A 12,506-nucleotide genomic window follows, 5' to 3' on the forward strand; every position below is an offset into this window, starting at 1 on the left:
CCTAGCTTGAGTAACAGGTAGATGGCCTGATGCGTGTGCTGTACACATTGGTGGTATGACTTGGATTTTATTAACCAGTCGTCTAGGTATGGGAAGACATGAATGTTGTCCCTTCTTAAGTGTGCTGCTACTACTGCTAGACACTGTGTGAAAACTTGAGGTGCTGTAGTTACTCCGAAAGGGAGTACTTTTAACTGGTAAAGATGACCGTCTAGTACGAACCTAAAGTACTTTCTGTGAGCTTGATGGATAGGAATGTGGAAGTAGGTGTCCTTGAGATCTAATGTGGCAAGGAAGTCGCTTTGTTTTAACAGAGGCAGAACCTGCTGTAATATGACCATATGGAAGTGGTCGGACTGTAGGTAAAGGTTTAGAGGCCTTAGATCTAGTATTGGTCTGAGGGAACCGTCCTTTTTGGGTATGAGAAAGTATAGGGAGTAAACTCCTGTGTTTTGATGGTGTTTTGGGACTGGTTCTATTACATTCTTTTTCAGTAGAGATGCAACCTCTTGTTTTAGGAGTGTCGGATGCTCCTGTGAAATGGGACGTTGTCTGGGTGGTATTGTTGGAGGAGTGGAAGTGAGCTCCAGGCAATAACTTGACTGAACTATTTGTCTTACCCACCTGTCTGTGGTGATGTAGTTCAAGACAGGTAGGAACTGTTGTAATCTCCCCCCGACAGGAGTGGAATAGTCTGGGGGGATGGGAGGGAAGTCACTGTTTGGGAGTAGAGGCCTTACGGTTGTTGTTGCCTCTGCCTCTACCTTTATTGTTGGTACCTCTATATCCTCCTCTGTAATAACATCTAATGGGCGAGGTTTGGGTGGGTGCTTTATAAGAAGAGGAAGTGTTGTCAGGTTGAAAACCTTTAGCGGCGCCCCTGTAAGAGGAGCGACGAAAGGACGCTCAGTGGGTCTGAGTTTGTAAGGCTCCCATGGATTTTGCCATATCAGTATCTTTTTTCATTTTCTCTAGTGCACTATGAACTGTTGGACCAAAAAGATGTTGCTGGTCAAAGGATTGATTTATACTGGCCTGTACTTCTGGCTTGAACCCAGAGATGTGTAACCAGGCATGCCTACGTAACAGTACTCCTGTATTTATTGCTCTAGCGGCTGTGTCAGCAGCATCTAACGCACATCGGATTGAGGTATTGGTAATAACCTTGCCTTCTTGTATTAGGTCAGAAGCCCTGGCTTTATATTGTTCTGGTAAATGTTGCATAAGTGTTTCTAACTCATCATAATGAGCTCGATCATATCTTGCAAACAAAGCTCGAGTGTTAGAAATTCTCCAGACATTGGCTGCTTGTGAGATGGTGCTTTTTCCTAAAGCATCTAAAAGCTTGGACTCCTTATCAGGGGGTGGAGAATCCCCTGTTGTCTGCGAGTTAGCTGTTTTCCTCACCGGTTGAGACTACTAATGAGTCTAATGGCAGCTGACCTTTGATGTATGCGGGTCATTGGAGCCGCTTTATACTTTTTTTCCAGTCTGGGATTAATTACCCTGGCTCTGACGGGGTCCTTAAATACCTCTGGTGCATGTTTTTACCACTCCATTAAGTATTGGTAGTGTGGTTGTGGTTTTATGTGACAACAGTAATGTATCCATAAGGAAGTCTTCTTCCACTGGATCTGTATGCAAGTCTACTGCATGAAAAGTAGCTTCTCTATGAATGAGCTGTGTAAACCCAATAGTGTCATCTGGGGGAGATGGTTAGAAGGGTATGCGTCATCTCATCTTGTGGCAGATCTGGTGCATTATAATCTTCCCAGGGATCATCGGATGGCCTAGGAACATTGTCTTGGTCATCTGTGTCATCTATGTGTTGCTCACTTTCTACCCTATGTGAATAATTGTCTTCATCGTCATCATCCTGTGGTGTAGGGCTATGTGTGATGGATGGTGAGTGTGCAGGAGAAATGTCTATTGGTATCTCTAGCAATGGTGAAGGAATTCTTATGGGGGAAGTTTGAGCATGTTTTTTAAGATGAACTGGAGGTGGCTTGGGAGAGTCCATTTTCCACTTTTCGGGCACTGTAAATACATGTCCAGTCTTTGGATGAATGCAAAGAGTCTTGTTTTGGATCTGGGTGGAAAAGCTCTTCTGCGGAAGTATCCTTTTTCAATGTTGATTTGTCTTGCTTGGGACTGAATTGCTTAGGAGGTTTTACAGTGTCTATTGCGGTCTGGAGCAGATCTTGGTTTCGGTTCTGAAGACTTGGGGGGTCATTAGGATGGCGGGCGGACTTTGTCCGGGACCGCCCGCTATAAGAGCGGGGGTCCAGTGGGGGCAATTAGGATGTTCCCCCCATAGTGGCAGGCGCATCCTGCATTCCTCGCATTGTGGCGGGCGGTGCACTCAGCAACGCCCGCCACAATGCCAGGAAGGCATGTTGTGCACTTCCATGCACAACATGGCAGGCATCGTGCGGTGCCTGCCATGTTGTGCATGGAAATGCTGGGGGGTACCATAGGTACCCCCATGTGCGACCCCACCACCCAGAGTACCTGGGGGCCCGCAACGGGCCCCCGTAGTGCATTCCAGCATGCCTTTCCGTAGCGGAAATGCCACCACGGAAAGGCATCTTTCCGCACGCATAGTAATATGGCTGGCTGTACACTGCCACCCTATTAAACCCTTTTCCGCCCGGTCAACTCGATAACCGGGCAGAAAAGCGTCGGACAGTCTTTCCGTCCGCCGCGGTCCCCCCCCCCCGCCATACTAATATTGCGGGGGGAAATGGGTGGCGGGCGGGTCGGATCACGGGCGGATCGCCACCGCCATGCGAGCGGTGGCGATCCGCCCGTGATCCCAATGGGCCCCTAGGTGTCATGTTTCTTTTTCGGATCAGAGCTTTTTAGATCCGGAATTACTGGTCCCGAAGCGCGTTTGGGATCATCGACCTTCGGAGCCGAAGTGTGTTTCGGTGCCGAGGTGGGCTTTGGGTCGACTTTTTGCGGAACCGGAGTGGTCTTCGGTTCGATCGACTTGAGAACCGCTTTCGGTGCCGAGCTTGTTTTCGGCTCGACTGGTTTCGGTACTGAGGGCTGCTTCGGTGCCTGTGTTAGTTTTGGTTTGAGGACCTTCTGCTTGTCGGGACCGACAGACTGACTCGAGCCAGAGTCAACTGGAGGCTTTTTTGGATTCTTCGTTGCCGAGCCAGAAGGTGGGGCGTCGGAAGTTTTTGGTTGGTGTACACCTGGACCCGGAGGTGGAGGTGGAGCTGAAGCCTGTCCCGGTATGGGGGGGGGTGGGGTGAACAGGGTCGACGCTTGCACTCACGACCTGTTGACCAGCTGGAAGAAGATCGTCGTCTTCTGATTGTCCCTCGGCTCCGGAAGCTGAATCCTCTGCTTCGGAAACTATGTCGTCCTGCTGTTGTTCTTCGGACTCTAGCTCGATCGGAGCCTCGTCAATGATGAGGTCTGGTGTCGATGAAGAGGACTGTGCCAGACTCTTCGAGCTCGACGGTCTCTGATGGTTTTCTTGGACCAGAACGAAGAGCAGGCCAGGCAATCTCGACTCTCGTGCTCTGGGGACAAGCACAGATTGCAAACCTCATGAAGATCAGTGTGGGGAAATTTGTGTCCACACTAAGGGCACTTCATGAAGGGTGTTCTTTCCATGAGCCAAAGGCCCAATGGCGCAGTTGGGCCCAACAGCCCTGACGAACGCTGGAATCGAGAAGCGCAAGCCTTTCTTCGATGCAGGTAACTGGAATTACTATCGAAGACGATACCGATGGTATGATGTAGGACTGGAAGTCGAAAGGAGATTGGTAACGGGACCGAACGATAAACAACCCGATGACGGAGAAAAACAATCTGACGATGGAGTCGATGCCCATGAGCACTACGATCTACTGGAGGAGTCATCTAACAGACAAAGACTCTTCCAAGACAACAACAAAGTGTAATCACCCGGGCCCACCACCAGATGGCGATCTATGCACTAGTGTGTGGTCTGCAGCCCACATGCCTCGAACAATTACTTTTGACAATCCCCTTGTGTTGCTGCCCATCTGGCCCTGTGGAATTTATGTGAGTTTTTTCTTTTTAAGAAATAGTAGAGAGGGTTACTTTAGTTCCATTGTTTACTTCAATGTGGTTACTAATTCTAAATGGCTTAATTTTGAAAAGAAAAAAAGGCACTTCACTGATATCACCCTCAGATAAGCACTTTAAAGAAGGGCTGTGCCCTCGGATCCCAGACAAGCCGAGATATTTGATGTTTATGACAATCAATGAAGATCCCAAGAGTCAGACGTACCTCAAACATCTAACTGTTCCCCCTTTTATATCCTCAGCAAACGCTTCATCTCACCGGTCAGCTGTTTGAGGCTCCACTGGCACGAGAGCTGAAGTGGAGCTGCACAGCTACATTCGGTCAGTGGTGAAGACCTGAAGCTACAATCTTCATTCTACAAGGAGGAAATCAGGACGCACTGAGAGAAAGAAAGGATTCCAGAGACTTAAGACATTCATCCATGATTTAATGAACTCCTCTGAAGGGAGCAGTGTGACAGGAGGCAGACATATTATTGCTTCTACATGAAACCATCTCGGTATCACACGCATTCAGCTCTCCCTTCCATTCTTCAACAGTGCTGTGATCAAAACCTGTGGTACAGCAGCACCGATCCCATCAGAGCCAGGGGGATACTGCGGCTCATCAGAAGTAACAGCACAATAACGTCCATGGCAGCTCTGAAGGATAGAGACGAGAGTGCAAGGCCATAAGAGGTGAACAAGTCACAGTCGCAAGCACTTCATTAAACTCCTCACCAATGGTGGCCAGCCTGGCAGACAGCCCTCACAGTCCAAGCAGCCCAAACAACCTGTCCAAAGGTGCAAGACTCACAATTCTGTTGAGCATTCCTCCTGGCAGCAAGGAAGGAGGACTAGGGGAGGGAACCCCCATACTGCAAAGTACCCTAGGGCGTGCTCCTAGGTAGAGGTGAAGCAAGGAAGGCTAAGCAAGGTCCAATAAATAAAACATACAAAGGTGGCAGAGCAAGACAACGCTTTAGGAGAGGTAGCCAGTAGAGGGCAGATAACTGGAAAAAGACACAGGAAAGTAGGGAATTTCCATCAGCCGGGTACATTTTTTCTTGCATTTGTAAGCTTCTCCGTAGGATTTCACATTTGTAATTTGTTTCCTGTCTTCCATTTGCTCTAAACCTCACTGCCTTCTTCATTCACAATGGGACAAATAAGGAATTAGCATCTTTCCCAGAGTAGCACGGGGCAGCTCATGGGACAGGCCACCCACCCAGTCCAGCAAAAGAATTTTAACAACAAAAACTATATTTACAGGCACCTGGGGCCCACAGATTGAGAGGGCTAAAAGAGAATCTAAAATACAAAAAAACTAACTTCTGACCGGGCTGCCACCGACTCGAACATACTGTACCCTAACCCCGCTGCCCCACCCAATACATACTCATTTCCCTACTACACATACGCCAGGCTCTGGGAGAAAAAAACATTTACAATGTAGACCCAATCCTATTTCAGGTGGAGAAATGAACCGTTCAGTAAGGAGGATACGGAAAAGGAGAATGCCACGTCACTCAGAAGGGGGCGTAAAACAGAGGGCTCACGGACATGTGTAAAGACTCATGAGGGAAACCATGTGCGCCTTGCTATGTGAACGTTAGTCTTGTAGGGATGGGGCAGAGGCCGGACAGACATCTGTTCAAATCAACAGGTGAAGAAACAGAACATAAATAGACCAAAACAAGTAATCTATCCCACCACCAGGCAGTGCAATAATCAGCAGACCACCTCGCCTCACCCGCCAGGGAGGGAGGGAGGGCCCACCATGATACTGAAAGAGGTGACGAGCTATGGAGAGGAAGGGGATGGTCCAGTTGGAAGCATCACTTGTCTTTCTTGCTTTCATCGGAGGGGTTCTCGCCAGGTTGGCACTCGGGCTCCTCCTCTTCCATAATCTCCCGTTGCTTGGGCAGTTTCTTGTATTTCTGGTACAACTCGTTCAGGTTGAATTCCCGGATCACGTTCTCCTAGTGACAGAGTACAGCACAAGCAGTCAACCATATACAGCAATAATTCATCTTCATAACATTATGTAATGCACTGTAATATAATGCATCTCCTGCCTACTCTGGACATACCCTGCACCCCAATCATGCTCACCCGTTGCCACCAATGTGTTAGCGTCATCTCCAACAACCTCCTCTCACTGCCCCCAAACTGGCCCTGGCTGAGTCAGCATTTCCACTACCCGCCCATTAAGCCCCACTATCGGACCTGCTCAGCGTCTTACAATTTCCAGTCAGCACCTCCACCTTTCCATGTCAGCGCTAGCCAATCCCAGTAAACATCTCTAAGTAGCTTTTCAAACGCAGCGGACCTCTCCCTTTCCTATAAAGCATCTTCGTCTCCCAGTCCCACAGTTCATTCAATAGTTTCCCCTATGTGCACATCATACAGCACATACAGATGTCTGGGCTGTTTTCCCCTATACGCACATACAGATGTCTGGGGAGTTTCCCTCATAAGCGCATAAAGATGAATGGGGTGTTTTCCCTATACGCACATACAGATATCTGGCTTGATTCGCTCATACACACATACAGATGTCTGGCTTGATTCGCTCATACACACATACAGATGTCTGGCTTGATTCGCTCATACACACATACAGATGTCTGGCTTGATTCACTCATACACACATACAGATGTCTGGCTTGATTCACTCATACACACATACAGATGCCTGGCTTGATTCACTCATACACACATACAGATGTCTGGCTTGATTCCCTCATACACACATACAGATGTCTGGGGTGTTTTCCTCACTGGGAGGGATGGGATGTTTCACATGTTTCTCTAAGTGGAGTCGTTTCCTGTCCCAAAAGGGAGAATGAGGGACAGGACCTTTAGAGGAAAGGAAAGCTCCCAGCACACATTTTTCAGTTTCTTTCCAAACCCCAGAGTGCAGCCTGTACCATCTGCTGGGGGACCAGGGAAGCTCAGCGTGCTGCTGCTGCTGCTGCTGCTGCTGCTGCTGTGAACCATCTTGGACTAAGTCCTCTTTGTTGTGCTTGAGCTCGGCACTATGGATTGGTGTGCCGCTGCCAGAGCACAGGGGCTGAGAAGAGAGGTCGAAGGGGCACTACTGTAAGACCCAGCATGTGTTGACTGATGGCGGAACACTACTGGACAAAGTTAGCCAGATCAAGCAAATACCAAGCCATGGATTCCACCAGAAGGTGGACAGAAATGAAATGATTGATTGAAAAAGGTTACGCACTTGTATAGCGCACGACTACCCGTAGGCATCTCGGCGCTTGTACGAATACCGCCGAGGAATCCTTCCTGGCCTTTCCCTGTGAGGAGCCCACTCCTGGGCACCCCCAAGGTGAAGTCAGGCATCCTCAGCGTTGTTGGGGCCGTTGTAGAGATTAAGCAAGCTATTGCCCAGAGTTGCAGAGTGGGACTCATGATTAGAATAGGCACCGAGGCAAGAATTATCAGGTCCGAGGAAATTGAGCCCGAGACCCGCCGAGGCGGGAATTGAACCCTGGTCCCGGGCTAGACCTCTGCATCAGGGTCTGCCGCTCTAACCATTGAACCACACTTCTCTACTAGGACAGGGCAAAGTCTCTTGGAGACTTTCCAGGCACAACATGTCCACATCCAAACCTACAACGTGTTCCAGTAACAGATTCCGTACAAAGAGGAAAGGAGCTAGTGGCTGCAGCTCCTGTAGAGTAAACCTGTAACCGTTGCCCAGAGAACATTAGTCAAAAGTTCTATGTTCATGAAAGTCGGATAACTTTAGCCACTTACTGCACCACCTATCCTACAGGTGAGGAGGGCAAGCTGTGCAAGACTTCAAAGAAGATACCTACGATTCTGGGTTCCCACACAAGTTCTTGGTAGTACTCGACTTGGTCGCCTCACCTCTGAAACACTTAATGGTCCAGTCAACACCACTGGTCTCCCTTATTTCGAGAGGAGCCTTCGATGCCTGTAGAGCCTGGCAGCACCGAGAATGGTGCTCCAGCTCGTGGTAGCAAATCATAAGCAAATGTAATCCCACGGTGTATTACTTATCAATCTTTCTATTAGTAGGGCCTGCGGTTTCTGATATACATCAAGGCACCAGAACAGTGGGGCTGGCACATGGTTCCATAAGGGCTCGACTGCCACAGATTCTGAATGAGTGACATGACATGCTGAGTGTGCTGCTGTCCCTGCTGCCTTGTCAGCCTTCTGAATCATCTGCCCAATCAATGAAGGCTTTGGCAGAGTCCTGTCTTTCAGAGGGTACTGACACCTTGTCATGAGGGCTGCTCTAGTCACCTGTTCATGCTAAAATGCCACAGTGATGATAAAACACTCTTCAGAAACATCAAAAAGAACCAAGAGAAACTAAAATCCATCCACAGAGTGTGTTCCAGTCTTTGCCTAATGCTTCCACCACCTGAAGGTATCACCCTCTTACCTCAGAGAAGCTCCAAGATACAGCCCTTCCCTTCTTGTCGACTTGTGGCCTCCGCAGCACCTCCTTCCCACCCTGGAATAAAATCAGCGAGGGAAGCTGCTTTGTGAGAGGAGACGTGCTGACATTGTACCTGAAAAACCAAAAGACAGAGGGAGACTCAGACAAGAGAAAGCGACTCGGGACAGAAGGTGACAAGACTTATGAGAAAGAAAAGGCAGAGGAAACGGGAAGAATGAGCTGGAAATAGAGGAGATGGGAACGAGTAATACTGTGGAATGTGAACCAAAGAAAGGGGTTGAGACAATGGAGCCTGGATGAATGTGTGCACACTGGCAGAGTGACTGTGCGAGTGAATGCGTGCTGGCTCCTACTCTCTTTTGCTTCTATATAAATGGGCTTGTCAAATATCTTTTAGCCACAAAGGATACAGACGCCCCAAAATTGGCCACAGGAAGAGTGCCCGGTCTAATGTTTGCGGATGACACTCTACTGCTGTCTCGAACAGCTACTGGCATCCAACGTATCCTTGATGGTTTCGCAGATTTCTGCGCTTTAAGTGGATTAGAAATCAATTTGAACAAAACAAAATTTATGATTTTTAATCCCCCAAGGCAAACACAACCAAATCCTGCCCTGAACGGTATACCTCGAGAGAGTAAAGACGTTTGATTATTTAGGTATTACCCTCGAGGAAGACCTGGGGTGGGATGCACAATTAATGAAATCCTCACTGAAACTGACGCAGACTGTGGGTGGGCTATCCAAAAAGAATAGAACATCTGCATTTAAGCCGGCTGCCCCTGTCATCGAAATATACAGGGTACAAGCTAGATTATTATACGGGGCAGAATTATGGGGACATTGTCGGCCAAAAAGTTTGGAAAGGGTCGAACATATATTTATAAGAGAGTTGTTTGCCCTACCCGTCAGTACCCCATTGGTCCCACTAAGATTTGACCTTGGATTACTCCCAGTGGAAGAGGAGGTTACCCTGAGGCCTTTAACCTATTTGAGATGATTTTGGTCGGTCCCAGAGCTCGCTCCGTATCGTGCAGAGTTTAAGGAGGTATGGGTGGCACTGAGGTTAAAAAATATTAATTGGCTATCGCATATCAAGGGTTTGTGCGTACGGCTCGGTGTCCCTGGGCTATGGGAAACTCCCGAGTCAGCTTCTCTGGCTATAGCCAGAACAGACCTGGTAAAAAGGTTTAGGTCAAATAATTTGCTGGCCTTGCATGCAAGTATGGCAGCAGGGAGAATGACCAGAGAATTCCTCAACATAAAAACAGAATACAAGAAGGAGGAATTCATTGACATGATCTACCCTGCCCAAGCTAGGAAGCTGTATTTACAATTAAGAATGGGTAGCCTGCCATTAAGGTCATTGACCAACAAATGGGATGTAAACAAAAGTACAGAGTGCCCGGCGTGTGAATACCCATTAGAAAATGAAAGCCATGTATTTTTCTTTTGTCCAGCATATTGGCTGTCTCGAAACAGGTGGATTAAACCTATTTGTAGGAATATGGGGTTCCGTGAATGTGAACACGCGCTTAGAGTACTTAAATACGATACCCACCCACCGGTTGTTTTTGCTGTTTCCCGTTTTTTACATGGCATGTCGATTCAGCGCAGAACTTTTATAATGATTTGATTGTAGACTTAAGGCTTTTTATACTCTTGAATCACTTTGATAACTACTTAGATGGTTTAATTCTATTTGTTAAATAAGACCATTTTTAATGTAAATGATGTGTATGTATATATGAAATGTGTTCTTAACTTAATCTCTAAATGGATTTTAAATGTCTCATTCTGTATTTTATTATGTACTTTTATGGCCCACTGTGGCCGAAATAAAGTTATCAATGAATGTGTGTATGGGGGCTTCTACAAGCTGGTGATTAGAGGCTGAGTGTCTGCAGGAAGTGTCTGTTGCTGCTTGAGGTAGAGATGGGGTCGGTTGGGTCCTGAATAATTTAGCTTGGATAAAGACTGTCCCACCTCTCATATCCACTTCAGTGCTTTGAGGCTACCTCAGGGTGGCATAACATGCTATAGGATTTACACAACAAAGCAGGAGACACAATGAAGGCAGGACAGGTAGGAGGTACAACTAAGAGGATATTAAGAAAAGAGGAAAGAGAAAACATGAAAAGAGGAGAGTTTAGGATAGGACAGTAAAGGACAAACTGGTGGAGAAACAAAGAAGAGATAAGACGACAGATGAGTTAGCAAAGTTTTACAGAAGATGCGGATAAGAAAAGAAGATAATGAGAAGATGATAGAAACCACACTAGCAATCAGACACAAGATGAGAGGGAAGAAGTACAGAAGATATAGGTAACGAAGGAGACACCAAACCGGAAACACAAACAGCATAGGAGATGGGAAGAGATAGTGAAAAGACTTCAGTGGGGGAAATGAAAGAGAAGAATTTGAGGCTACAGGTAGAGACCTGGGCAAAAATAAGAGAGAGTGAAGGAGGCCTGAGAAGAGAGAGGAAGAGAGGAGAAAAAATATGGGAAAAAAACACAGAGCAGCACGACCCATTACCTGGTGCTGACATCCGAGTAGCGACCAATGTCCACTTTCCCGAATTTCAGGCCAGCACAGTTGTACCTGATGAGAAGAAGACATTGCTGACGTTGGGCCTGGTTCCTCCTCCCCTTTCCACAAACACTGCAATGGGGCTTCATAACATGCTAAATGCAATATTCCACGTGTAGACAAGGAACAGATTCCAGAAACTTGGAACACTTTTGTCCCAAGAAATCATAGAACCACCAGTGACGTGCTATAAACGATACAACATGCTTACAATAGAGAAGACGTTTAAGAGTCAAAGAGTATGGAATCCCAGACACCATCTTACTATCATTCTACAACAAACAGCTGACATGGCTACAATTATTATATCTCCGCAGGGCAAAGAGACTGCGGAGACACATTCTCCCATCCAGCCAAGAAGGATGGCAACGAGTTTGCAAAAAAGCCTCTTCCATACATTGATAGACCCTGTTCTATCAGGGCTCAGAGTGATGAGCTGTCGGCTCCATACAGATGTGTAGAGGGGTGTCTGACCCAGCTGGATCCTGTGATACCCTGGGATGTGAAGAGGCAAGAGGGGCAGGTATGAGGTGTCTGGGGCAGGTGTGATGTTTAGTATGATAGGTTCACACACTGGGCTGAGAGGGCTCAGAGCGATGAGCTGTCGGCTCCATACAGATGTGTGGAGGGGGTCTGACCCTGTAAGATCCTGTGATAGCCTGGGATGTGAAGAGGCAAGAGGGGCAGGTGTGAGGTGTCTGGGGCAGGTGTGATGTATAGTATGATAGGTTCACACACTGGGCTGAGAGGGCTCAGAGCGATGAGCTGTCGGCTCCATACAGATGTGTGGAGGAGGCGTGACCCAGCTGGATCCTGTGATAGCCTGGGATGTGAAAAGGCAAGAGGGGCAGGTATGAGGTGTCTGGGGCAGGTGTTATGTATAGTATGATAGTCTGACACACTGGGCTGAGGGGTTGTATGACATTACAACGCATGCTAATACATCGCATGCCATTACATCGCGGTTTTTACAACGCAAGTCGTTACAACGACTTGCGCTGGAGGGCGCTGGACTTAGGAGTAGTATAATTTACTATTCCAACTCCAGTCTACGTACAGTAGGGAAGGTGTCGGATAGTAAATTATAATACTCCTAAGTCCAGCGCCATCCAGCGTAAGTCGTTGTAACGACTTGTGTTCTAAAAACCGCGTTGTAATGGCATTGCGATGTAACGACCGCGTTGTAAACGACGTTTCCCGACTGAGGAGACAGCACTAGGTTAGGACAGTTGTAAGCTGCACCTAGAGCTCTCACGCAGGCCGGCTGCCCTGAGACTGGCTGTCAGCCGGTGGTGAAGGGGGCGTCACAGCAGTCTGCATACGGTACATCATGTGTTCTATGTAGAACGTCTGGGTTTTCTCTGGAGTCTAATCCAAACCTCAGAGCGGATTGCTCTAAAGCTAGATATCTGCT

The 12,506-nt window shown here is 47.7% G+C and overlaps 1 protein-coding gene across 1 annotated transcript in view; it reads right to left on the reverse strand.

Moving 5' to 3' along the window:
- Positions 1 to 4,479: 4,479 nt before the first annotated feature.
- The window catches only part of TMX2 (thioredoxin related transmembrane protein 2), a 40,823-nt gene continuing 32,796 nt past the window's right edge, over positions 4,480 to 12,506 (reverse strand). Inside the window, exons 6-8 of the mRNA XM_078674093.1 lie at positions 11,039 to 11,104; positions 8,483 to 8,612; positions 4,480 to 6,029 (exon numbers count right to left, since the gene is read on the reverse strand). Coding sequence (XP_078530219.1) covers positions 5,886 to 6,029; positions 8,483 to 8,612; positions 11,039 to 11,104 — 340 coding nt within the window. The 3' untranslated portion in view covers positions 4,480 to 5,885. The remainder of the gene's footprint in view (positions 6,030 to 8,482; positions 8,613 to 11,038; positions 11,105 to 12,506) is intronic.

This window comes from Lissotriton helveticus, chromosome 1_1 (assembly GCF_964261635.1).
Source record: "Lissotriton helveticus chromosome 1_1, aLisHel1.1, whole genome shotgun sequence".
NCBI lineage: Eukaryota > Metazoa > Chordata > Amphibia > Caudata > Salamandridae > Lissotriton > Lissotriton helveticus.